The 24,099-nt window shown below is 46.0% G+C and overlaps 2 protein-coding genes across 2 annotated transcripts in view; one reads left to right on the plus strand and one right to left on the minus strand.

The window, feature by feature from the left end:
• The window catches only part of TRIM29 (tripartite motif containing 29), a 26,902-nt gene extending 26,320 nt beyond the window's left edge, over positions 1-582 (minus strand). Inside the window, exon 1 of the mRNA XM_010830472.1 lies at positions 3-582. Coding sequence (XP_010828774.1) covers positions 3-499 — 497 coding nt within the window. The 5' untranslated portion in view covers positions 500-582. The remainder of the gene's footprint in view (positions 1-2) is intronic.
• A 1,303-nt stretch (positions 583-1,885) lies between these two features.
• Positions 1,886-24,099, plus strand: part of OAF (OAF homolog (Drosophila)) — a 90,932-nt gene continuing 68,718 nt past the window's right edge. The window contains exons 1-4 of the mRNA XM_010830657.1: positions 1,886-1,905; positions 2,459-2,493; positions 9,860-9,947; positions 10,680-10,782. Of these exons, the coding sequence (XP_010828959.1) occupies positions 1,886-1,905; positions 2,459-2,493; positions 9,860-9,947; positions 10,680-10,782 (246 nt within the window). The remainder of the gene's footprint in view (positions 1,906-2,458; positions 2,494-9,859; positions 9,948-10,679; positions 10,783-24,099) is intronic.

Genomic DNA, 24,099 nt, shown 5'->3' on the forward strand with positions numbered 1-24,099 from the left:
CCGACTTGGAGCGCAGGAGGGTGCTGGAGTCGCCCCGGGGGTAGCTGTTCCGCCGGATATCCCCGGGCTCCACGATGGACACCGAGGGCTTCCGGGGCTCTGAGAATATGGATCTGCGCGGCTCCCCCTTCTCGGCAAAGGTGACAGGAGGCTTCTTGGCAGCCCCCAGCTGGAGCCCGGCATAGGGCGACCTCCTGCCTTCCCCAGAGTCCATGCTGAAGTAGCTGGAGCCCTTGTCATCCACCGACTCGACAAACTGGATGATGGGCCGCCGCCACTCGCTGCCGGAGAACAGGGAGCTCTTGCCTTCGCCCGGCTTCAGGGCGCCGCCTGCGCCCTTGCCCTCGGCCACCTCCCCGCCGTGCCCGTTGGCAGTCTTGGTCTCTTTGCCTTCAGCTTTGACCCCATTCTCCAGGCTGCCGTTGGGGCTTAGGGAGCTGCGGACATCCCTGACTTCCGGGCTGGCCCCACTGCTCCTGGAGGCGTCTGCAGCTTCCATCGCGACTCACCTGGCTGGTCTGTGTCGGCGCGCTGGGGGTTTGGGTGGGTGACCTCTTGGGCGGCGGCACCTCTGCAGGACTGAGACAGGTAGCCACGGAGCCTGAGACACACCTACCGGGAGCCGAGAGGAGGGCCTGACACAACGGGCAGGCGGGAGAGGCAGGCGGCTCCCAGAGCCAGCAGAGCGGCTAATTATACAGAGGGGCCACGCCCTGCACATTCATACCTAACCCGGTTTTTTAAAGAAGTGTTTTTATTCTTCCCCAGTTTAATTATTTTCCACGGCTCAGCAACCAGTTGGACTGCTTCCTTCTGATGCACTTTCTTCTCATCAGGAAAGCGGGAGCCTCTGTCCTCACAGGTGGGCAGGCTTCGCTGAGCCAAGCCAGACGTGGGACAGAAGGTGAGGTGTCCACAGAGGCCCACAGGACCCAGGGCTATTTAACTGGGTCACACAAGCCAAATAATCTTGTAACTTGATGGCCTGGGTTTCAGAGGAATATCCCCCTGCCACCCTGAGACACTGGAGTTGCTTCTTATCTTTTTTTTTTTTTAATTTCCATCAAAAAGTTTAGTATTTTTTTAAATTAGAGGATAATGGTTTTACAATATTGTGTTTGACTTCCTGTCTTAAAAGGAATGATGGGTTCCACTTGATTTGGATTTCAGGCTTTGAAGTGAGGTAGTTACTGATTCCGGAGAAGGCAATAGCACCCCACTCCAGTACTCTTGCCTGGAAAATCCCACCGGCAGAGGAGCCTGGTAAGATGCAGTCCATGGGGTCGCTAAGAGTCAGACAGGACTGAGCGACTTCACTTTCACTTTTCACTTTCCTGCATTGGAGAAGGAAATGGCAACCCACTCCAGTGTTCTTGCCTGGAGAATCCCAGGGACGGGGGAGCCTGGTGGGCTGCCGTCTATGGGGTCGCACAGAGTCGGACACGACTGAAGCGACTTAGCAGCAGTTACTGACTCTGGAACCCTATGTGCCAACTTCCAGGCATTGTGTCATGTATGTTACCTATACGAGCTCACTTATATAACCTCGAAAGGTTATATAAACCTTTCAAGGGTCTTCCCTGGTGCCTCAGTGTTAAAGAATCTGCCTGCAATGCAGAAGCCACAGGAGACATGGATTCAATCCTTGGGTCAGGAAGATCCCCTGGAGGAGGGCATGGCAACCCACTCCAGTATTCTTCCCTGGAGAATCCCATGGATGGAGGAGCCTGGCGGCTACAGCCCATAGTGTCCCAAAGAGTTGGACAAGACTGAAGCAACTTAGTGCACACACACACACACACACACACACACATGCAAGCTTCCAACAACATATTCAAACATCTCCATTGAATAGATGAGAAAACTGAAGCTCTAAGAAGGCAACATGCTGGCCTGCATCAAGTGGTAGAGCTAAAATTTGAGCCCAGGGCCTTTGAGAACCAACAGCCACCTGACTATCTCAATGGAAGACGGCTTCAGGAAATCACGTCCCACCCAGCAGCCCTAACGAGATGCTTACGGCTTAATGTTATTTCTATCAGAGCAAGTCAGAACCTGCTTGGATCCAAAGGACAGGGAGACGGTAGTGAGGGACAGGAACGCAAGCAGTGCCAGGCCAGGGGCAGCGTCCTCAGGGCCCCCACCAAGGGAAGGGCTGTGCCTCTCCCAGGCGGGCTGGACTAGACAGAGGAGAGGTGGGAGTGGCTGGGGTGGCAGGTTCTGGGCTGTGTGTAGGGGAGTGGGTTTCCTTCCCCTCGAATCCAGGTCAAACTCTGGGAGCCCCCGCCCCTTTGGCTCACCAGGCCGAACAGCTAATCCTCTGCAACAACAGCTCCTGGGAACGAGAGCAGAGACAAGCTTAGCTCCCCAAGCGGCGAGAGTTTTAAGAGGAGGTGTGGGGGTGGAGAGTGCTGCTTCGTCATGGGCATTCCCTCTCACCTTGTGTCTCTGTTCTCAGGCTCCATAGGAGCCCCGTCTTGTTTGAAGTCACTGGTGAGTGGTCTAAGAGTTCGTGGGGGCTTCTGGGGGCAGGAAACACTTTCTCAAAAAGTCTTGCTCAGGACTTCTTTGGTGGACCAGTGGCTGAGACTCCACACTCCCAAGGCAGGCGGCCCAGGTTTCATCCCCGGTCAGGGAACTAGATCCTACATGCTGCAAAACTAAAGATCCCAAATGCCACAACTTAAAGTTGGCACGCCACGACAAAAATCTCACATGCTGCAGCTAAGACCTGGCACAGCCGAAATAAATTAAAAAAAATTTTTTTTAAGTCAGGCCCACTTCCACTGGGCTCTTGGCTGAGGTGTGGAGGGAAAGGAAGAGAGACAGAGATGGAGCCACACTGCTCCTTCCCCTGCTGGTGTCTCCTGGGCCCTGTGAGAACAGGCTGTGAGGAGCAAAGACCAGAGAAGGCAAGAGCAGCAGAAGGGGAAAAGCGAAGTGTTCTGCTTATGAACCCAACAACAGTACTGGCTGCCCCTCCCTAATGAGGAGGCCTCTGCTAGTCTTAGAGTTCACGCTCCATCTTTCAGAAGTCTAGGAAAGATTCTGAACCTGAAAAATAGGCTGACACAGAGAAGATGCTCAGAAAGCATTTGTGGAAGGATGGATGGATAGATGGATGGATGAATGGATGGATGGATATGTGGGTGAATATATAGAAGAAACAAAAGTTGGATGGATCTGAGTTGGAAATGAATGGGTGGATGGATGGATAATATTAACGGATGTATGGATGATGGGTGAGTGGGTCGTAGGATGAAGGATTGATAGATGGATGGCAGAAGGATGGTGGATGGATGGATGAGTAGGTAAGTGGGGAACTGGATAAAGTAATTTTAAAAAAGGAAGGGAAGGGGAGGAAGGAAGATTTGTGGAAAGGAGAGAAGGAAGAGAAAGGAAGGAAGGAAATGGATGGTAACACATGGACAGATAGTAGATAGGCAAATGTGCTGATAAACACTTAGCAACTATCTCTTCCAGAGCAAAAAAAGCGCTGGTTTATAGTGTTTGCCAGTTTCTTCTACCCTGGCCAATTTCAAGCCACCAACGTGAGACGGGCTGGGAAGACATGAATACGGTCAGCTCCCGACAGGGTCAGGCAATTGTGAGCCAGTCCAGAACATCACAGGGGATTGATGGGTAACTGGGTATATGAATTAATGTAGGAAGAGGGGGACAGAAAAAAAAAAAGGATGATGGAGAATTCAACTCTTAACTGTCCTGAGAGAGGAAAATGGGTTCAAGCGATTTCAAGGCAGTGGAAGATAAGGCTACCTTATCTCTTCCACAAGGCTTTCCCCCCTGACCCAGGCCCACAGATTGCTCCCTCTTCTGAACCCCTGAAACATCACTGTCTGTCCTACTCAGGGGTATTTGTCTCAGACCACCCGATGGTGTTAATTACTCACTCATTCACACTGATATTTCTTCAGCATCCTACCACGTGCCAGGCTCTAAACAAGGGACTGACCACACCAGATGAATGAATCCCACATCTCGTGGTGGGGGAGCTTCCAGTCCAGTGGGAAAACAAACCAGTGAGTCAATCATTTGAATCTGGCATGACCGTGAATGAGAGAAATCCATGTAAGAGGCATTTGACTTGACTCAGCATATATTTATTCAGTTGAATTCTCAGTCCGTGTTGGTTGCTCAGAGTTTTGGTCCACCCAGATGGGGCCCCAGCCCTTCCTCACTCCAGATGCATGATGGACTCTAGGTGGAGTGTCCTAGGAATCCCCAGAATCCAAAAGTTGAAAAGGAAAAGCCAAAGAAACAATTGTGTCTCTAGGGATACCGTGACTCCATGCACACCAGCCCCAGGGCTGAGCTAAAGAGGAAGGATTTCTACTCTAACCCCTACCTTAACCTCTGGAGTACTGAGGTCTGGGGTGGCCACTGGGGACCATCCACAGCAACATGATTGCTCCCAGGGCTCCCCCAAACCCTCACTGCCATTGCGTCCCCCAAAACGACATGTGGCACCATCTGCTAGGATCTAGCTGCTCTTGATCCCAAATCTGTTGCACAGGCGCCACAAAAGGGCATTTCCTGATGCTCGCAGAACCTATGTGTCACGTGCAAGCTGGCCAAAAGCCCCCAAAGGCTGTCACATCCATCACTGTGGCTTGGAGGTGAGGGGTCTCCTGGGAGCAGAAGAAACTTCGTTTTTAAAGGCTTTGAAAGAAAGGGGCCCATGGAAGCCCCTCCATCACTCATCTCCCTCCTTATCCAGTTCTCCCTTTGGTCTGGCTTAAAGTCTTCTTGCTGCACCGTTTCTCCCTATACCAAGTGATGGTGGAATGTGAGTGGCTGCCAGCCCCAACTCCATCCCTTGGAAGGGTTAGGAGGTGAGAAGAGCTGGCAGGTGTGGCTTCCAAAGGAGTCCTGTGAAGCCAGGGAGAATCCTTCTTCTTCAAACTAAGTATGTCCAGCTAGCCAGCCCCCACCGAGTCCCTTCTTCCCACGCACACTGGTCAGCCAACCCCAAGCCTCCTCCCAGCCTTCTTTCATGAGGCATCTCCAAGCTATTCCCCTCCTGGAAGCCTCCCTTGATTCGGCGGGTGGAGCAGCTTCACCCACCCACCTCTGCAGCCTGACGGCACCTGATTCCCTCCCCAGTCACCTTCAGATGAAAGAGGAAACCCCTTTAAAAAGAGAAAGCTCCTCCCGCCCCTTTGGAATCCCAAGGTTGGGAGGGAGCGGCCAGCGGGTCCATCCCTTGCCTCTGAGCAAACTGTATCTAAAAACGTCCTCTAAAAGATCTGCAAAGAAAAAGATGTCACGACCTCCCTCAGCCATTCAGTTTCAAGCTTTGGGACTATTTGCTGCAGGAACATCTTCTTTGAATCTATCTGAGCCTCATGCCCTGAGAAAGATAAGCTAAGGGGCAGTTGTGTCCAAAAGAGGAGGGCTCTGGTCCAGTCTCAGTGCCGGCACGGGTCTTTTGTGCCTGTATCTCTGTCTCTCTGTGCCTCTGGTTATAGACAGCAGCCAGAAGGCTGTGGTGGTTCAAAACTTTGTGTGTTAGCCATTCAGTTGTGTTCAATTCTTTGTGACCTCATGAACTGTAGCCCTCCAGGCTCCTCTGTCCATGGAATTTTCCAGGCAAGAATATTGAAGTGGGTTGCCATTTCCTTCTCCAGGAGAACTTCCCGACCCAGGGATCAAACCCAAGTCTCCTGCATTGCAGAAAGATTCTTTACTGTCTGAGCCCAAAACTTTATAGCAACAGTAGAATTTCTGAGGTCTTATTTACTCATTTCTGCAATTCTAGTCCTACAGAGTTTGTTGTGAAATTGGTGGGGTTTCAGTTATATACTAAGAACTCTCTAATTTCTTTTTCTTGTGATGAGAACTCTTAAGATCTACTCTCTTAAAAACTTTCAAACATACATGACGGTATTATTACCTATTGTCACCATGCTGCACCTCATGTTCCTGGGACCTATTTATTCTAAAACTAAAGGTTGAACCTTTTGGTGAATAAGAAAGAGAAGAGGGAGATGGAGACAGAGGAAAAAGAAAAATAACTCTCTAGATCAGGAACTACTGTTTCTGCTATCAAATTTTCTTCTAGGAAGAACTTTAAAAACAGGTCTGATTTCTACCTGCCTAGAATATTTAAGGCACCTGCTGGGGAGGGTGATGAAGGGAAAGAAACAGACATGTGTAGCACCTCTCCCATGGGCTGTGGTCCCAGCCCTGGGATACCGAGCGCTGAGACATGGTTCCCACCCTCAAGGACTCTTGGCCTGCCCAGTCCCTCAGATTCAGGCGAAAATCCTCTTGATCCTATTCCAAGGACTGCCCTTTACTCCTTCCTAGTCTTCTGCCCCCTTAAAAGTCACCGAGTCTTAAACGAAGCTATCAAATAGAGATCAGGGCCTCCCCAGGGAGAAGAAGTCTGGTACAGATCTGGTTGGGATAACCCTGACCTGGGACCTAGCACCTAGCATCTGCCTCCTGGCAGGCCCAGGAGGGTTCTGCCATCCTTGGCACCTTCCCAGCACTTGCCTTGAACTCTGGGGAAAATACCCACTGGATCAAGCCAACTTCTCTCCATTGACACTCGTAAAGGAGGGCGGGATGTGCAGTTTTCCGTGTCAACTTGCTTAAGCTATAATACCCAGTTATTGAGTCAGACAACTAATCTAGGTGTTGCTGTGAAGATATTTTGTAGATGTGGTTACATTACAGTCAGTGGACTTTAAGTGAAGAAGATTATCTGCTTTAATGTGGTCAGGTCTCATCGAATCATTGGAAAGACCTTCACCGTAAAAACTGAGGTTTCTTGGAGAAGAAGAAATTCTGCCTTAAAACCTGGCATCAACTCCTGCCTGAGTTGCCAACCTGCCACTTACCATCCCCCACAATCGCATGAGCCAATTCCTTGAAATAAATCCCTTGATATAAAAATTGCTGTTGTTGCTCAGTCCCTAAGTTGTGTTTGACTCTTGGTGACCCCGCGGGCTGCAGCACACCAGGCTCCTTTGTCCTCCACTGTCTCCTGGACTTTGCTCAAATTCATGTCCATTGAGTCAGTGATGCTATCTAACCATCTGCGTTCCTATGCAATATTGTTCTTTACGGTATGACTTTCACCACCAGACACATCCACAACTGAGCACCATTCCTGCTTTGGCCCAGCTGCTTCATTCCTTCTGGAGCTATTAGTAACCAACCTCAGCTCTTCCCCAGCAGCCTATTGGACACCCTCCAGCCTAGAGGTCTCATCTTCCAGCGCCATATCTTTTTGCCTTCTCATCCTGTCCGTGGGGTTCTTCAGGCAAGAATATTGGAGTGGGTTGCCATTTCCTTCTTCACTGGCCCCCGTTTTGTCAGAATTCTTCACTATAGCCCGTCTGTCTTGGGTGGCCCTGAACAGCATGGCTCACAGCTTCATTGAGTTACACAAGCCCCTTCACACCATGACAAGGCTGTGACCCATGAAGGGGTGATGTGAAGATAAAGATGTATAAATGAACCTCTTTATATAAATATAGAGAGATATAGAGACAAACGTATCTCCTGTTGGGTCTGTTTCTCTGTGGAATCCTGACCGGTTCCTGTTGCAGCCTGGTGCTGGCCTCCCTGGAGTTTGACAGGCTCTCCACGAGGGAGATGCTTCCAGAAAGGCCCGTGGGAACTGGCTGTCTCTGGGCACCGTGGGAACTGGGAGGGGAGTAGCAGGAGCAGGGACTCTGGGCAGGAGAGCTCTGGAACTTTCTTCGAGTGTAAATTTGGGCAAATTATTTAATCTCTCAGAGCCAGTTTCCTTGCCTACAAAATGAGGCTGCCTGGCAGGACCGTGGAGGGATTAAGGAGGTCACAATTCTGAAAATGCCTTGACAGCACATAACTCCCCAGAACAGCTCAATCAATTTTTGCTCTAAAGGGAAATGAGCAGAGCTCTCCCTGGCTGCAGGAAGGATGGGGAAGGGGGTCGTGAAGAGGGGTTGACTGGACTTCACTCCCATGCTGGCAACTGGACCGGGCAGGGCCTGACTCTCTGCGTCTGGCTCCTCCATGCCTCTCCTATGTACCTTCCAGCTCTGAAATTCCACGATTATAGGGTGGCATCCTAAAATACAGAGAGGGCAGTGAAAATAATTAAAGACTTAGAAAATAGAACCTGAGAGGAAAGGGTTAAAGGCCCCTGGGATTATTTAGCCTGGAGAAGGAATGGCTTAATGACACCCTTCCTAACCTCAGGAGGGTTATTTGGATGAAGGCTGGCCAGCTTCTCTCCACCTCTCTAGAGGCCCAAACAAGAGGGTCCAGGCTAACAGCCCATCTAGAGGGACTGAAGTCAGACTGCAGGGTGTCTGCCTTGCATGAGATACCCTTTGCTTTAGAGGACTTGGGGGGTGCAGGGCCGGGGGGCAGGGAATGCAGGGTGGGATTGTCACAGACCTGCCGTGCGGTAGGAAATGGGTTGGATGACCTCCGTGCAGGAAGAAAGGAAAAAAACAACAACTCAAGAGCAGACAGAAGGGGTGTGGTGAGGCTGATTCAGCAGCGCTTCGCTGCCCTGACGGGGTCACTCAGCAGGAGCCCTGTGGAGCAAGAGGGATCCGTCACAGAGAGAAGGCTCTGCCTGGGTTTGCTCCTGAGACCTCCGAGGACCCCTTCCTTCCCCATTCCTTCTACGAAGCTTGAACATGAACCTTCCCAGGTTTAGGCAATGCTGACATCTCAGGAAGGCATGAAGGAAAACAAGAAGCACTTCTGTGATAAATAGCTTTCTCTCCAAGGCCCACGCAGAACCAACCAGTTCCCTCCCAGACCCCTGAACTTCTACCCCATCTTCACCGTCGGGATGACGATACTAGCGACTATTTTGTTGAAGGTGTACTCTCTGCCTGGCACATTACATAGGTTTCCCCCAATTCCACAACTCTCTCTGGTACAAAGTACCAGGAAACAGAGGCCCAGAGAGGTGAAGCAACTTGCCCAAGGTCACACAGCGGAGCTGGAATGCAGCCCTGTGCCATCCATCCACGAGGTATAAACTCACCATTGAGATCGCATTATCCCCATCTCACTGATGAGGCAGTTAAGACCAAGAAGTTAAGCCCATTAATCAATAAAGCCATACATTCCAGCTGCAAAACCTGAACATTTCCTGCACTGAATGAAGATGCTAGAGAGCACCCCCATCCTGCAGCTCTCTCATTCCATGGGGGGGTGGATTCGGGGGTGTATAAACCCCTGAGAGGGCCCCATTAGGTGGCAGGCAAGGGTCACTCACCTGTCTATCAGAGAGATTGCAGGAAATAATATCAATAAATAGCATCTTAATTACTTATTAAGCCTTCCCTAGTGGCTCAGATGATAAGGAATCTGCCTGCAATGCAGGAGACCTAGGGTTCGATTCCCGGGCTGTGAAGATCCCCTGGAGCAGGGAATGGCTTACCCACTCCAGTATTCTTGCCTGGGGAACTCTATGGACAGAGGAGCCTGGCGGGGCTACAGTCCATGGAGTTGCAAAGAGTCGGACACGACTGAGCGACTAACACTTGACCATGTAGCTGGAACCATGCTAAGCGCTTAACATGGATTATCTGACTCAGCCCTCCCATAATCTTATGAGGTGGGTGCTTTCATTCTCCCCATGTTACTGAGGAGGCGATTGAGACACAAAGAGACTAAGTAGCTTGCCCAAGGTTACAAGGTTAATAAGTAGCAGAACTGGGTTTTGAACTGTACATTATCTGACTCCAGAGTCCTCCTTCTAATCCCTTAAACTGGACTGTTAAATTTGCTTCTTCTGAGCCAAGATTTTAGAGTCTTAACAGCTACCTTTGTGATGTCTCACAAAACTCCTTCCACGTCTTCTGTTTCTTCTTTCCAGCCTCCATTGCTGAGAAGTTCACCCGCAACCTGTCTCACCATCCTGGCTCAGGGATGGGGGAGGCCCTTCCCCAGGAGGAGGCGCTGAAGTCAGAATCTGCTTTCCTGGGCTTGACAAGACCTGGCTCTTGTGTTTGGCCTCACCTGTGGGTCCAGCTGAGCCCAGAACCAGAGTCGGAACCTGAATCAGAATTGGAACTAGGACCGGAACTGGTACGGAAACCAGAGCATTCCCTGAAAGGCCAAGGGGGCAGAGAAGTCTCCCTGATCCCACAGAGGCAGAAGGCGTGGGTCACATGAAAGGAGGCAAGCCCAGCTCTGCCTGAATCATTGCCCAGCCTGAGGGCTCCAGGCGGGGAGGACCACTGAGGGGGAGCAAGGAGCACCCAGGTGCCCCCATTCAGCTCCATCCCACTCAAGTCCTGTGCTGTTCAGGGGAGGATGGCTCCAGCCACCCTGGAGCCCCCGTGGTTCAGGCAGAAGCAACACTGCCTTGGGAGAGGCATACGGGTCTGGCAGCTCTGGTGGGGGGGCCGCGGGCTCTCCAGCCCACATCTCCCGGCCCGACCCACCCCTCACACCTGAAGTCTAGCCAGACTGAACCTTCTGCAGCTCCCAGAAGGCCCTGCCAAGGTGCACTCAACCTGCGGCTGTTTCACAAGCCTCTTCTTTGCCACTCCACCCACTTTGGGGCTTAGCTTAGTTGGCATTTCCTCCAAGAATCGCTTCCTGACACCCCCTCACCCCAAGCCAGGCCGTGTGACCCCTCCCTTCCTCTCCTCCCCCTCCTCCCATCCCACCCTCTCCCCCTACTCTCCTAGTTCCCCAGCGGCCACCCCATCACACCACCCTGAAACCTTCTGTTCCTCCGGCCACCAGGCTATCTCTATGGTCATCAGTGTCTCACTGGGTGCCCAGCTCACAGTGGGTGGCTTGATAAATATCTGTTGAGTTCCTGGATGATTAAAACAGAACAGAAAAAGCAAAAGAGCAGACTCTAGGCATCTTGTGGGCCGTGCCCCCCAAAGCCCACAGTTTCTGCAACAGCGCCGGGCACTCAGCTGGTCTTGGCAAGAACAACTCAGGGTACCAGGGCTGAGATGCTGATGAGGCAGTGACCCAGTGGAAGCCGGGGTAGGGCAGGGCGGCTCCAGAAAGGAGATGAGCTGGGGTTTAGGGCTTGGGAACCTGGCTCAAATTTCTCTCAAATCTGAGAGTTTTCAGAGAAGCCAGGTAGAGGAGACGTGTCCAGGCAAAGGCAGCCCGTCCGTCCGGTTGCAGAGCTGGCTCTCGGGCAGCAAAGCAGCAGGAGCAGCCAGCCTCCTCCCTGGGAGGCACATGGTGGCCGAGCCATGGGAGCGAGAGGAGAAATCGAGAAGCAGCACCCTCCCTGACCTCCCCATGGCAGGCTGCTAGCTGTGTGGCCACACCTTCAAGACACCGTCCTCAGGACTTCCCTGTGGTCCAGTGGCTAAGACCTCACACTCCCAATGCAGGCGGCCCAGGTTCGATCCCTGGTCAGGGAACTAGAGAATGAGACCAGTGCCACCAGAGCCCCCTGCAGCAGATCTGGAACCATCAATGGACAAAAGGCGATGGGCTAACAGGAGAAGGAAGGGAGTAGGCAGGCGGGAAAGAGAAAAGAAAGCAGAGCTGCAGGAAGGACAAAGAACAGGAGTGCAGCAGACAGCAAGAACTGGAGTAAATGAGACAGATCCAACGGAGAAAGCTCATGTCAAAATATACTCCCCAGCCTCCAAAATCCTTTTCCCAACGATGTCTCATATGAACGCACAACGGCTCCAGGAGGCATCATTATGCTTTTCTTTCCTTTTATTTTATTTCACTTTTTATTACGGAAAACTTCAAAAATACACAAAGTAAACATAATGGTATAATTTAAATCCCTGTACACCCATCGCCCCGCTGCAACAATTATCTCACTGTGCCATTCTTCTTTCATTATATTCTCACCCACTCAATTCTTATTGTTTTTTGACATGTCTGTTTTTTAGGGAAATTCACATGCATTAAAATGTACAAATATAGGTGTATCACGTCGATAAATGTTTATATCCAAGTAACCCCCAACCCTGTTGCAATATGGTACATAATCATCTCACAAGGAAATTCTCCATGTTCATTTCAAGTTAAGCCCACCACCTACCTCCACCCTAAACTGACCTAATCTGTAGCTAACAATAGTTTTGCCTAATCTGGAACTTCACATAAGTGGAATCATATAATATGTACTCCTGAGTGTCTTTCTCCTTTCTCTTGGCATATTGTTTTTGAGACTCACACATCTTGATGCTGTTGTTTAAACTGATTAAACATCAGTTGCTGTTGTTTAATCACTAAGTCATGTCCGACTCTTTCAACCCCATGGTCTATAGCATGCCAGGCTCCTCTGTCCATGGGATTTTCCAGGCAAGAATACTGGAGTGGGTTGCCATTTCCTTCTCTAGGGGATCTTTCCTATCCAGAGATCGAACCCATGTCTCTTACATCTCCTGCATTAGCAGGTGGGTTCTTTATCATTGAGCCAGCTGGGAAACCCACATACATCAGTAGTTAATTTCTTTTCCATTGCTGACTGGTACTCCAGGGTAGGAATGTATCAGAATTTATCTAGCAAGTCTCCTGTTGATGAACATTTGGCCTGTTTCCAGTATGTGACTAGGATGAATAAAACTTTTATGAACAGTTGTTTTTGTGGGCATATGTTTTCATTTCTCTTGGATAAATACCTAGGAGCAGAATTACCAAGTCCAAGAGTAGGCGTATAGGTGTATGTTTAACTTTATGAGAAACTATCAAACCGTTTTCCAGAGTGGTTGCACTGGTTTGCATTCCCACCAGCAACTTGTGTGTCTTCCAGCTGCTCCACAGTCTCGTCAACATTCGGTGGTTGTCAGGCTTTTAAATTTAGCCATTAAGGTTGGTATGTATTACTTGCAATTTGCACTACATTAATGATGTCAAGCAATGTTTAACGTGCCATTGGCGTTCGTACATCTTTTGTGAAGAACCTATTCAAACCTCTTGCCCATTTCTAATGGTCTTGCTTGTCTTTTTATTATTGAATCATAGGAGTTCTTTGTTTATTCTAGTCTCCTTTGTTGGATACGTGTTTTCTGAATATTTTCTCCAAATGTGTGGCCTATTAATTTTCTTAATGGTATCCTTTTATCAGATTTATCAAGGCATAATTTAGATAAGCAGAGAAGGCAATGGCACCCCACTCCAGTACTCTTGCCTGGAAAATCCCATGGACAAAGGAGCCTGGTGGGCTGCAGTCCATGGGGTCGAGAAGAGTCGGACATGACTGAGCGACTTCACTTTCACTTTTCACTTCCCTGCATTGGAGAAGGAAATGGCAACCCACTCCAGTGTTCTTGCCTGGAGAATCCCAGGGACCAGGGAGCCTGGTGGGCTACAGTCCATGGGGTTGTACAGAGTCCGACAGAACTGAAGCAACTTAGCATATGCCCACAGGCTATGCAGGAAACCCCAGTTCAATTCCTGGGCTGGTGAAGGAAATGCCAACCCACTCCAGTATTCTTGCCTGGAGAATCCCCACGGACAGAGGAGCCTGGTCTATGGGGTCTGCCAAGAGAGAGTACAGTGAGAGAGAGCTACAGTCCATGGGGTCACAGAGTCAGACATGACTGAGCTACAAAGCACAGTGACTAAAGATGTCAGGCTTCTTTTCACATCTTATTTGCTATTTGCTTGCCTTTATTGGTGAGATGTCTTGCCAGATCTTTTGCTCAATTTTTAATCTTTTGATCACTTTTTAATTTGTCTTGCTACTGAGTGGGAAGTTTCTCATGCATACTCTAGATCCAAGTCCTTTATTAGACATGTGAGTTGCAATATTTTCTACCCCATTGTGGCTTGCCTTTTTACTTTTTTGACAATGTCTTTTTTAAAAAAGCAAAATGTTTTCATTTTGATGAAATCCAATATATTGATTTTTTTTTCTTATTAGAAGTTGTCCTTTCTGTATCCTAAGAAGTCTTGGTTAACTCAAGATCACAAAAATTTCAGGTCTTTGACCCACCATTTCAAGTTGTTGTTTATTGTATGAGACGAGTCATTGTTTTTTCTTATATACAGACATCCAAATATTCCAGCACCATTTGTTGAAAAAGACTGCTATTTCCCTCACTGATTCACCTTGGCACCCTTGTGAAAAGTCAGTTAGCTTTAGATGTGTAAGTATTCCTGGACACTCTAGTCTGTTCCACTCATCCAGATTTCTATTCTACACCAATATGTACTGTCTTCATTACTGTAATGTTATTGTAAGCCTTGAAATCAGGTAGTAATTCCTCCAACCTTGTTCCTTGTTTTTCATAAAATTTGTTTTAGCTATTATAGTCCTTTCCATTTCCACATAAATTTTAGAATCAGCTTGTCAAATTTTCAAAACACCTGCTGAGATTTTGACTGGGAATATGTTAGATCTGTAGATTGATTTGAGGAAAATTGAGATCCTAACAATATCAAGTATTCTGATTCATGAACGTGGTCTCTCTATTTACTTAAATCTTAATTCCTTGCAGCAATATTTTATAGTTTTCAGCATCTTTATAAATTTTGCTAATTTGTCCCTAAATGTTTCATGTTTCATGCTATTATAAATGTTATTTTTAATTTAAATTTCCAGTTTCTAGTATATAGAAATACAATTCATTTTTGTATATTGAGCTTGTATCTTGAAACCTTGCTAAACTTATTAGTTCTAGTCCCCTAGCTTTTCTATAGATTCCTTAAGCTTTTTCTAGATAGACAATCTTGTTGACTGTAAATAAAGAAAATTTCAAATCTTCCCTTCATAACAACATACCTTTTAATTCTTTTACTTGAATTATCATGTTGCCGAGGACCTTAAGTACACTGTTGAATAGAAATAGTTATAAAAGAGGTTCAGGCATGGTGGAAATGGTGAAGGTGGTCAAGATGTCCAGTTTATAGTATTAGTAAGTTCTGGTGGTGTAATGTACAACTACAGTGACTACCGGTAACAATAACTTATGTTTGAAAGTTTCTTAGAGAATAGATCTTAAAATCCCCATCACAAGAAAAAAATACATAACTATGTGAAGTGATGGGTATTAACTAAATTTATTGTGGTGATCATTTTACAATATATATATACATATAATCATTATCTCATACATCTTAAACTAATACAATCTTATGTGCCAATAATATCTCAATAAAACTGGAGGGAGAGAATAGTTTGAACAGATTCCCTTGTTTCTGATCTGAGAGGGAAAACATTCAGACTTTCACCACTTAACTATGAGGTTAACTCTTAAGATGTTATGTAGACATCCTTTTCTCAGGTTGTATAAGTTTCCATCTATTCCCAGTTTGCTAAGATTTTATCATGGATCTATGCTAAATTTTGTCAAAAGCTTCCTTTGCATCAACTGGCATGATCCATGTGTTACTTCTTTTAAGACTGTTTAAATGGTGTGTTAATGTTCTACTTAGCTTCTTCCTGCTGCTGTAACAAACTTAGTGGCTTAAAAAACAACACAGATTTATTATTTTACCAGTCTGGAGATTTGGAGTTCAAAATGGGTCTTACTGGGCTAAAGTCAAGACGTTGGCAGGGCTACCTTCATTTTGCAGGCTCTAGGAGAGAATTCCATTCCATCTCAAAATCCTTAATCACATCTGCAGAATCTCTTATGTTACTGAAAGCAGCATGTTCACCAGTTCTGGGATTCAGACGTGGATATTCTGTCTACCACATATGATAGAGCATAGACTGACTTTTGAATATTAAAGCAACCTTGATGGGACTTCCCTGCCAGTCCAGTGTTAAGACATCGCCTTTCAATGCAGGTGGCGTGGGTTTGACCCCTGATCAGGGAGTTAAGGGCTTCCCTGGTAGCTCAACTGGTAAAGAATCCGCCTGCAATGCAGGAGATCCTGGTTCAACTCCTGAGTTGGGAAAATCCCCTGGAGAAAGGATAGGTTATCCACTCCAGTATTCTGGGGCTTTGCTGGTGGCTCAGACGGTAAAAGAATCTACCTGCTCTGTGGGAGACCTGGGTTTGATCCCTGGGTTGGGAAGATACCCTGGAGGGGGGCAGTAAAGAATCTGCCTACAATGCAGGAAACCCAGGTGCCACCCCTGCATCAGGAAGATCTCTTGGAGAAGGGAATGGCTACTCACTCCAGTATTCTTGCCTGGAGAATCCCATGGACAGAGGAACCTGGCGGGCTACAGTCCATGAGGTCACAAAGAGTCGGACACCAATGAGCAACTAAACACAGCACAGAGAGCTAAGATCTCACATGCTTCAAGGTCAAAAAACCAAAATGTAAAACAGAACAAACTCAATAAGAACTTTGAAAAGTGAAAGAAAGTGAAAGTGAAAGTTGCTCAGTTGTGTCCTACTCTTTGCAACCCCATGGGCTGTATAGTCCATGGAAATCTCCAGGCCAGAATACTGGAGAGGGTAGCCGTTCCCTTCTCCAGGGGATCTTCCCAACCCAGGGATTGAACCCAGGTCTCTCGCATTGCAGGTGGATTCTCTACCAACTGAGCCACCAGGGAAAAAAAAGTGGTCCACATCAAAACATCTTTTAAAAATATAAATAAATAAAACAACCTTGAATTCTGGATTAAAGGCCATTTGGGCATGGTTTGTTATCCTTTTTACATATTGTTGAAATTTCTTTGCTAAAATTTTATTAAGTATTCCTGTATCTTTTTTTTTTTTTTTTATGCACTGAATCTTTGTTGAGGTGTGCAGGCTTTCTCTAGTTGCAGCTAAGTTGCCCCACGGGATGCAGAATCTTAGTTCCTGGACCAGGGATTGAACCCGCATCCTATACATTAAAAGGTAGGTTCTTAACAACTGGGCCACCAGGAAAGGCCCTCTGTATTTATGTTCTTGAGTGACAGTGCTTTGTAGTAGTCTTAGCGGTTCTTTTCCCTTATAATGTCTTTGTCTCATTTTGGTATCCAGATAATGCTGGCTTTCTAAAATAAGTTTGGAAATGTTCCTTCCTCTTTTATTTTTTATAAAAGTTTTTTATAGAATTGGTACTATTTTTAACTTAAATGTTTAGTAGAATCATTGGTATACCAGAACTGGCTTGTACTGACTCATGAGAGTCTACTGTTAAATTTTTAGGAATTTTATGAACCTGTTGTTAAATTCAGCCATTATTAAAAATTTTTTAATTTCAAGACTTGCATTTAAGCTTCTTTAAAGTATGTCCACAGCAGCCTTTAGACTAGAATTGACTTAGCTGCACTCTTAAGACAATACCCTTTTTGACCATTCTACCCAATGTCCCAGGTATTGTAAGGTTTCTTAACTCGGGCTCTAGAAATTATTTTGCCCACTGCTTTCTGATGATCCTTTCCCGAGCTTTGGGTCATTTCCTCTCACATGTTGCAGATCGAGGAGTGAAGGCAGGGACACCTCTGTACATCTCCAGAACTCTGTCTGGGTAGATTCCTCCTCTTCGGTACTCTGTCCTCCAAGTCCTGCTCCTTGCCTTTCCTCAACTCCAGTCACTGTCTCCTCGATTCACCCAGGCCCTATTCAGCTTCTCTCTTCCTCTTCTATGACCTGGAAACTGCCTCCAGGCAATAAAGCAAGGTATTTATTTGTAGGACTTATTTCAGCTGTTTCCCTTATCTCAACTATTACAGCCCTGTGCTGACTATTTTCTTCTAATACTTGAAAAACATTATTTCATATATTTTTTCCAGTTTTCTAGTTGTTTAAGGTGACAAAGCAGATCTGGTCCAAGTCACTCCATCATGATGAAAGCAGAAGTGTTTATTGATGAGTAATTTTTTTTCTTTTAATTTTATTGAAACATATTTTATCTTTTTTTTTTTTTCTTTTTTGATTATCGACTTTTGGGTCTTGTTCAAGAACTCTAGGGCTTCCCAGATAACTCAAGCAGTAAAGAATGAACCAGCCAACGCAGGAGACGCAGGAGAAGTAGGTTCAATCCTCGGTTCAGGGAAGGTTCCCCTGGAGGAGAAAATGGTAACCCACTCCAATATTCTTGCCTGGGAAATCCCATGGACAGAGGAACCTGCCGGGCCACAGTCTATGGGGTCGCAAAGAGTTGGACATGACAGAGCGACTAAACACGCACACAAAAGAACTCTTTGCTTACTTTTCGGTCTCAAAAATATTCTCTCCTATGCTGAATTTAAACAAAAAAAAATTATAGTGTAAGCTGCTACATTTAGGTCTATGGCTCAACTCAAATTTTTTGATATAAGATATAAAGTTCAGGTGTCAAAGCTTTTTTTTCTGGATAAAGACATCCCCTGTTTCAGGACCACTTATTGAAAGATTTTTTCTTCTCATAAGTACTTTTACACCTCTGTTCAAAATCAGTTAACTGTGGGAGTACAAGTCTTTCTAGAATCTCTATTGTGTTTCATTGATCAATTTGTCTATCCTTACATCAGTACACCACTGTCTTAATTGCTGCAGCTTTATAGTAAGACTTAAGGTAATCTAGTATAAACTCTTCCATTTTGTTTTGCTTTTTTAGGATTATTTTGGTCCTTTGAATGTTAGACTAAACTCTATAGCCTATAAAATGTTATTAACAAACACTTCTAGGATTATGAATAGAACTATATAATATATTAAATCTACAGGTTAATTTGGCAAAAATGACATCAAGGTTGAGTCTTTCAATTCATAAGTGTTATGTAACTCTCCACTTAGTTAGGTCTTTTAAAATTTTAATTAGCAATATTTTGTAATTTTCAGTACATACTTCTTGAATATCTTTTGTTAAAAATTTTCCTAAGTATTTTCTTATGTATAATGCTGTTGTTCTGTATAATACTGTTGAAGTAAACTTGCTAGATTCATTCACTAGTTCTAGTAAGGTTTTATTCACATAAACTATCACATCATCTGTAAAAGGATGCCTATAATCTTCAGTACAATGTTAAACAGAAGTAATAAAAGTAGACATCCTGATCTTACGAGAAAAGTGTTCAATCCTTCACCAATAAAGTTGGCTTTAGCTGTAGGTTTCATATAGTGCCCTTGATCAGACAGAGAAACTCTCTTGTTACCCTAGTTTTCTCACAGTTTTTATCGTGAATAGGTGGAATTCTGTCAAATGTTTTTTGTGCATTTATAGAGATAATCATATGGATGTTCTCCTTTATCCTATGAATACGTGGATTATAATAATTGATTTACAAATGTGAAATGGATAAATCATACAGTCAGATGTATGATCCTTTTTATATATTGTTCAGTTCAATTTGTAAATACTTTGTTAGGGTTCTTGTGTGTATGTTTATGAGAGATATTGGTCTATAATCTTCTTTTCTTTGTCAAATTTGGGCTCAGGGTTATGTTGGAGCCATGAAAAGAACTGAGAAGTTTTCCTTTACACCACAGTTTCTGAAAGACGGTTGGTACAATTTCTTCCTTAAATATTTGATGAACTCACCAGTGAAACTACTTGGGCTTGGAATTTCCTTTGCAGAGAAGTTTTGTACCTTGAACAAATTCAAGGTACTGGATAGGTATAGAACTATTTTGATTTTCTATTTCTTTTATGTCTGTTTTGGTACATTGGGTTTTTTCAAAGAATATGATTCATCTAGGCAGTCAAATTTACTGGCATAAAGTTATTCATAATCGTCCCTCATTATCCTTTTATGTCCTGTAGGATCTGTGGGAATATTCCTCTATAATTCTAGATGCTGGTACTTGATATTGTCTCCCTGTTTCCTGGTCAGTTGATAGAGGTTTATTAATCATATTAATTTTCCCCAAAATTTTGGTTTCATTATTTTTCTCTATCTTTTGTTTTCTATTTTATTGATTCTTCCCTTTATTATTTCCTTTCTTCGACTTATTTTCAGTTAAATTTTCTCCTTTCTTTCCAGTTTTTTGAAGATGAAAATGTAGATGATTGATTTTAAGCCATTATTATTAGCTAACAGAATCATTTAAAAGTGTAAAGTTTTTTCTAAATATTACATGCTATGAATTTTGATATATTTTCATTATTTTTTAGTTCAAAACACTTTATTTTCCCTTTTAGATTTTCCTGTGTGTGTGCTCAGTCACTAATCATGTCTGACTCTTTGCACCCCATTGACTGTAGCCTGCCAGGCTTCTCTGTCCACGGAATTTTCCAGACAAGAAGACTAGAATGGGTTGCCATTTCCTACTTCAGAGGATCTTTCCAACCTAGGGGTTGAACCAACATCTCCTGAGTCCCTCATTGGTAGGCAGATTCTTTTGACTGTGCCACCTGGGAAGCCCTTTTCCTTTGATTCACAAGTTATTCAAAGCTGTATTATTCCACTTTAAAATATTTGGATTTTTCTAAATATCTTGTTGACTTTTAAATTAATTCCATTTTGGTCAGAAAACATCCTCAATCTTATTTCAATCTTATGGAATTTACTGGGATCCTATTTTGCCTAGCATATGATCCATCTCAGTGAATGCTCCATGGACACTTGGGTGAAAAATGTTATGGGTAATATTCTATAAAAGTCCATCTTTTATATTCTAACTGAATTTCTGTCCAGTTGTTCAGAGAGAAGAGTGATGAGATTTGCAACTATGACTGTGAGCTTGTGTGTTTCTCTCTTTTCTTCTGTCAGTGTTTGCTTCATGTATCTTGAAGCTCTGTTACTAAATTTAGTACAGATTATACATAATTATTTTATTATACTTCAGTACAGATTTATAATTAGCATGCTTTCTTTATGTATTGACCCTTTTATCATTATGAAATATTCATTTTAATTCCAGTAATAACCTCTGGCTTGAAGTTTATTTTGTCTGAGATTGATATAGTCACTCCAGGTTTCCTATGAGTTGTGTATAAATGCTACATTAGAGATCTAGTAGAAATAGAACCTTCTGGAGATCTATAACAATATTTCTTTATCCATATTTTCTTATATAAAAATAGAAATTTATACGAGATTTATTTCAAGCAATTAGCTGATGTGATTGTCGGGGTTGGGAAGTCTGAAACCTGTAGCATAGGGCAGGCTGGAAGGCTGGAAACTTTCAGGCAGATGTTGAAGCTGTGGGTCACAGGCAAAATTTTTTCTTTCTTCAGGAAACCTTAATTTCGCTCTTAAGGCCTTTCAGTTAATTTGATGAAGCCCACCCAGATTATAGAGGGTAATCTACATATGTAACAGACCCCTCAGCACGGTGTTATAATTTTTGCTTTCAATAGTCGGAGAAGGCAATGGCAACCCACTCCAGTACTCTTGCCTGGAAAATCCCATTGACGGAGGGGCCTGGTGGGCTGCAGTCCATGGGGTCACTAGGAGTCGGACACGAGTAAACGACTTCACTTTATTTTTTCACTTTCATGCATTGGAGAAGGGAATGGCAAGCCACTCCAGTGTTCTTGCCTGGAGAATTCCAGGGACGGGGGAGCCTGGTGGGCTGCCGTCTATGGGGTCGCACAGAGTCGGACACGACTGAAGCGACTTAGCAGCAGCAGCAGAGCATGCCTTTTAAAGAATTTAAGAAAAGAAAATAATACATATAGTCTTCTATATTATACCCATATATTTATCAATTAAAAATGATCTTAATTTTTCCTATAAATCTGTGTTACCATCTGGTATCATTTCCTTTCCATCTGAAAAATTTCCTTTAACATTTTTTGTAGTGTTACATGTGATGGTTAATGAATTCACTTTGTGTTTCTTAAAATTCATTCAGTTGGCCTTCATTACTGAGGACAATTTTGCTGAATGCTGAGTTGGCAGGGTTTTTTTTTTTTTTTTCTTTTCTGTTCCAGCATTTTGAAAACGCTGCTCAGTTGTGTCCTGGCCTCCATCGTTTATGAGAAGTTGGCCATCCCTGTATCATTGTTCCTCTCATGAAGTTTTTAGTATATTTTCTATACTCTGGGGTTTAGCAGCTTGATCATCTGTTCCTACATGTGGTTTTCCATATGCTTACTTTGCTTAGGGTTCACTGAGCTTCTTAGGTCTCTAAATTGAGGTCTTTCACTAAATTTGTACAGTTTTGAGCCATTATTTCTTTAAATATTTTTCATATCCATTCTCTCTCTCTCCTTTCCTTCCTGGGCTCCAGATACATTCATGCTAGAGTGCTTAATGTTGTCCCACAGGACTGAGATGCTCCATTGGATTTTGCATTTGTGTGACCCTGGACTTCTCAGGAGCCTCCTACTGCCCTCCCCACAATGCCTCTGGCTCACTTCAAAGCATTCTCCATGCAGCAGCCAGGGGATCTTTCTGAAGCATACATTTGAACTTGCCATTGCTTCCCTTCTTCACATGCTTGGCCTACCTAAATTCTTCCAGCACTCCTTACTGCCCTCAGGAATAAACCCCCAGGCCTTAAGACAGCCCCACGCCCTGCAAAGTGCAGCCGGGTCTTTGGGTCCTCAGAGCTTAGCACACCGCAGATGTTTATTGAACAAAGGGGCCACTTCACATCGCTGAGTGGCATCCTCATATGTCCTCAGTTTATGATGCAGAGCAAATGACTCAAATGGAGCAAAAGGTGCTCCCCAAGCTGTAAAAGCGCTACCCAAGCAGTCAAAGTCGCTCAGTCCTGTCCGACTCTTTTGAGACCCCATGGGGTATACAGTCCATAGAATTCTCCAGGCCAGAATACTGGAGTGGATAGCCGTTCCCTTCTCCAGGGGATCTGCCTGCATTGCAGGAGGATTCTTTACCAGCTGAGCCACCAGGGAAGCCCGCCACCCAAGTAGGGAGTGGCCTCATCTCTGAGGTTAAAAGGGGGAGGGTGGTGCAGAGAAGGTAGAGCGGAGGGCTCGCACGGCAGGTCGGGCGCCCCCGTGTGGCGATGCTGGGACGGCGCACGAGGGAGCGGTGGCCGCGGTGGGAAGCCGGCGGCGCCCAGGCTCTCATGGCGCCCAGGCTCTCATGGCTTCCAGACCTGCCCTGGCTCGCTCGGCTTTGATGGCTGCTCCCGCCCCTCACAGAGGCCTGTTTCATCCCCCAACGCTGGAATGGGGCTTATGTGTGCCCTCGGGTTCTCCCGCGACGGGCGAATCGGGGACCTGAGTTTGCTGCCGCGTTAGCGTCTCAGGGTGGCAGGGGCCCAGACTCCAGGACGTTTTGTCTGGCCCCCCAAAAGAGTTTGGGATGGGTGAGGAGATTGACAAGCCGAACAGGGAGGCAGAGGGCGCTTCTAAACTCCGGCGTGCAGCCGGTCACCGGGAGCATGAGAATCGTTCCTCTTCTAAAGGGAGGTCCCGCAGGTTTTTTACCGGGTGGTGCGCTTTGCACGGGCTCTGTGTCCAGCTCCATTCCTTCATTAAATACCTCGGTTTCTGTTTCTGGGTCCCCTCCTGTCTCTGTCCACAAGCCCCGCGGTATACTCACGCACTTCCCATCCCTGACACCAACCATCGGCTGGCCCAGAGCAAGACTGGAAAGTTCATTTAATGCTCACAAGTACTCTCCAGAGGTGGATGGGGGTTCTTCATTTTCCTGATGAGGAATCTGGGCCCAGGGAGGTCACCTGCCCAGGATCACGCAGCTAGAAGGTGCTGGGTGGAGGAAACAAGCTTCCCACAGGAGATTCCCTGAGCTTCATGGACTTCAACTAGTTCAACTCCAGGGCAGAGAGCCCCCCTGGCAGCCAGTCCTCCCCAGCCGCACCCACCTCACAGGGTCCCCAGGCGCTCCAGTGTAGGGATGGCTGTCTGTGCCTGACACCGGAGAAGCCGTAGTGGCGGCTGTTGACGCAGCATCTACTGCTCTGAGCTTCTGGAAGGATTCAGAGACCATGTAGGCTCCTGGCTAAGCCAGGGCTTCCCGAACTTCATCACAGCCCGGCACATGTGAAAGTGATGACGTGGGGCATGGCGTGGCCCACTGAAGTTAAGTGAGAGGCTGCTTCCAGCCAGAGGCTATGCTGGGGGAGGGGCAGCAGGTTCCCCCAGGAACCTGCGGCCATCTGGAGGATGGGATGGGGGAGAGGTCTGTCTTAAAACACCTGTAACTCATTCTTGGAACATGGGTGTGCCCTCCCCTCAGGTGGGAACTCTGCTCTTGGGCCGGTGAGACCTCGAGCCCTTCTGAGCAAGAGTGCTCAGCCTCTCACCAAGGGGCCCAATGCCGTGGCTGCCTTTCCCTCCCTCACAGCCCACTGCCGTCTCCCCAGGACCCCACTGCCCACCGAGAGCTGGAGCCCCCTTTCCTGCTCCAGCTCTGCCGCT

The sequence above is a fragment of the Bison bison genome, unplaced genomic scaffold (genome assembly GCF_000754665.1).
Source record: "Bison bison bison isolate TAMUID 2011002044 unplaced genomic scaffold, Bison_UMD1.0 scf7180017864518, whole genome shotgun sequence".
NCBI lineage: Eukaryota > Metazoa > Chordata > Mammalia > Artiodactyla > Bovidae > Bison > Bison bison.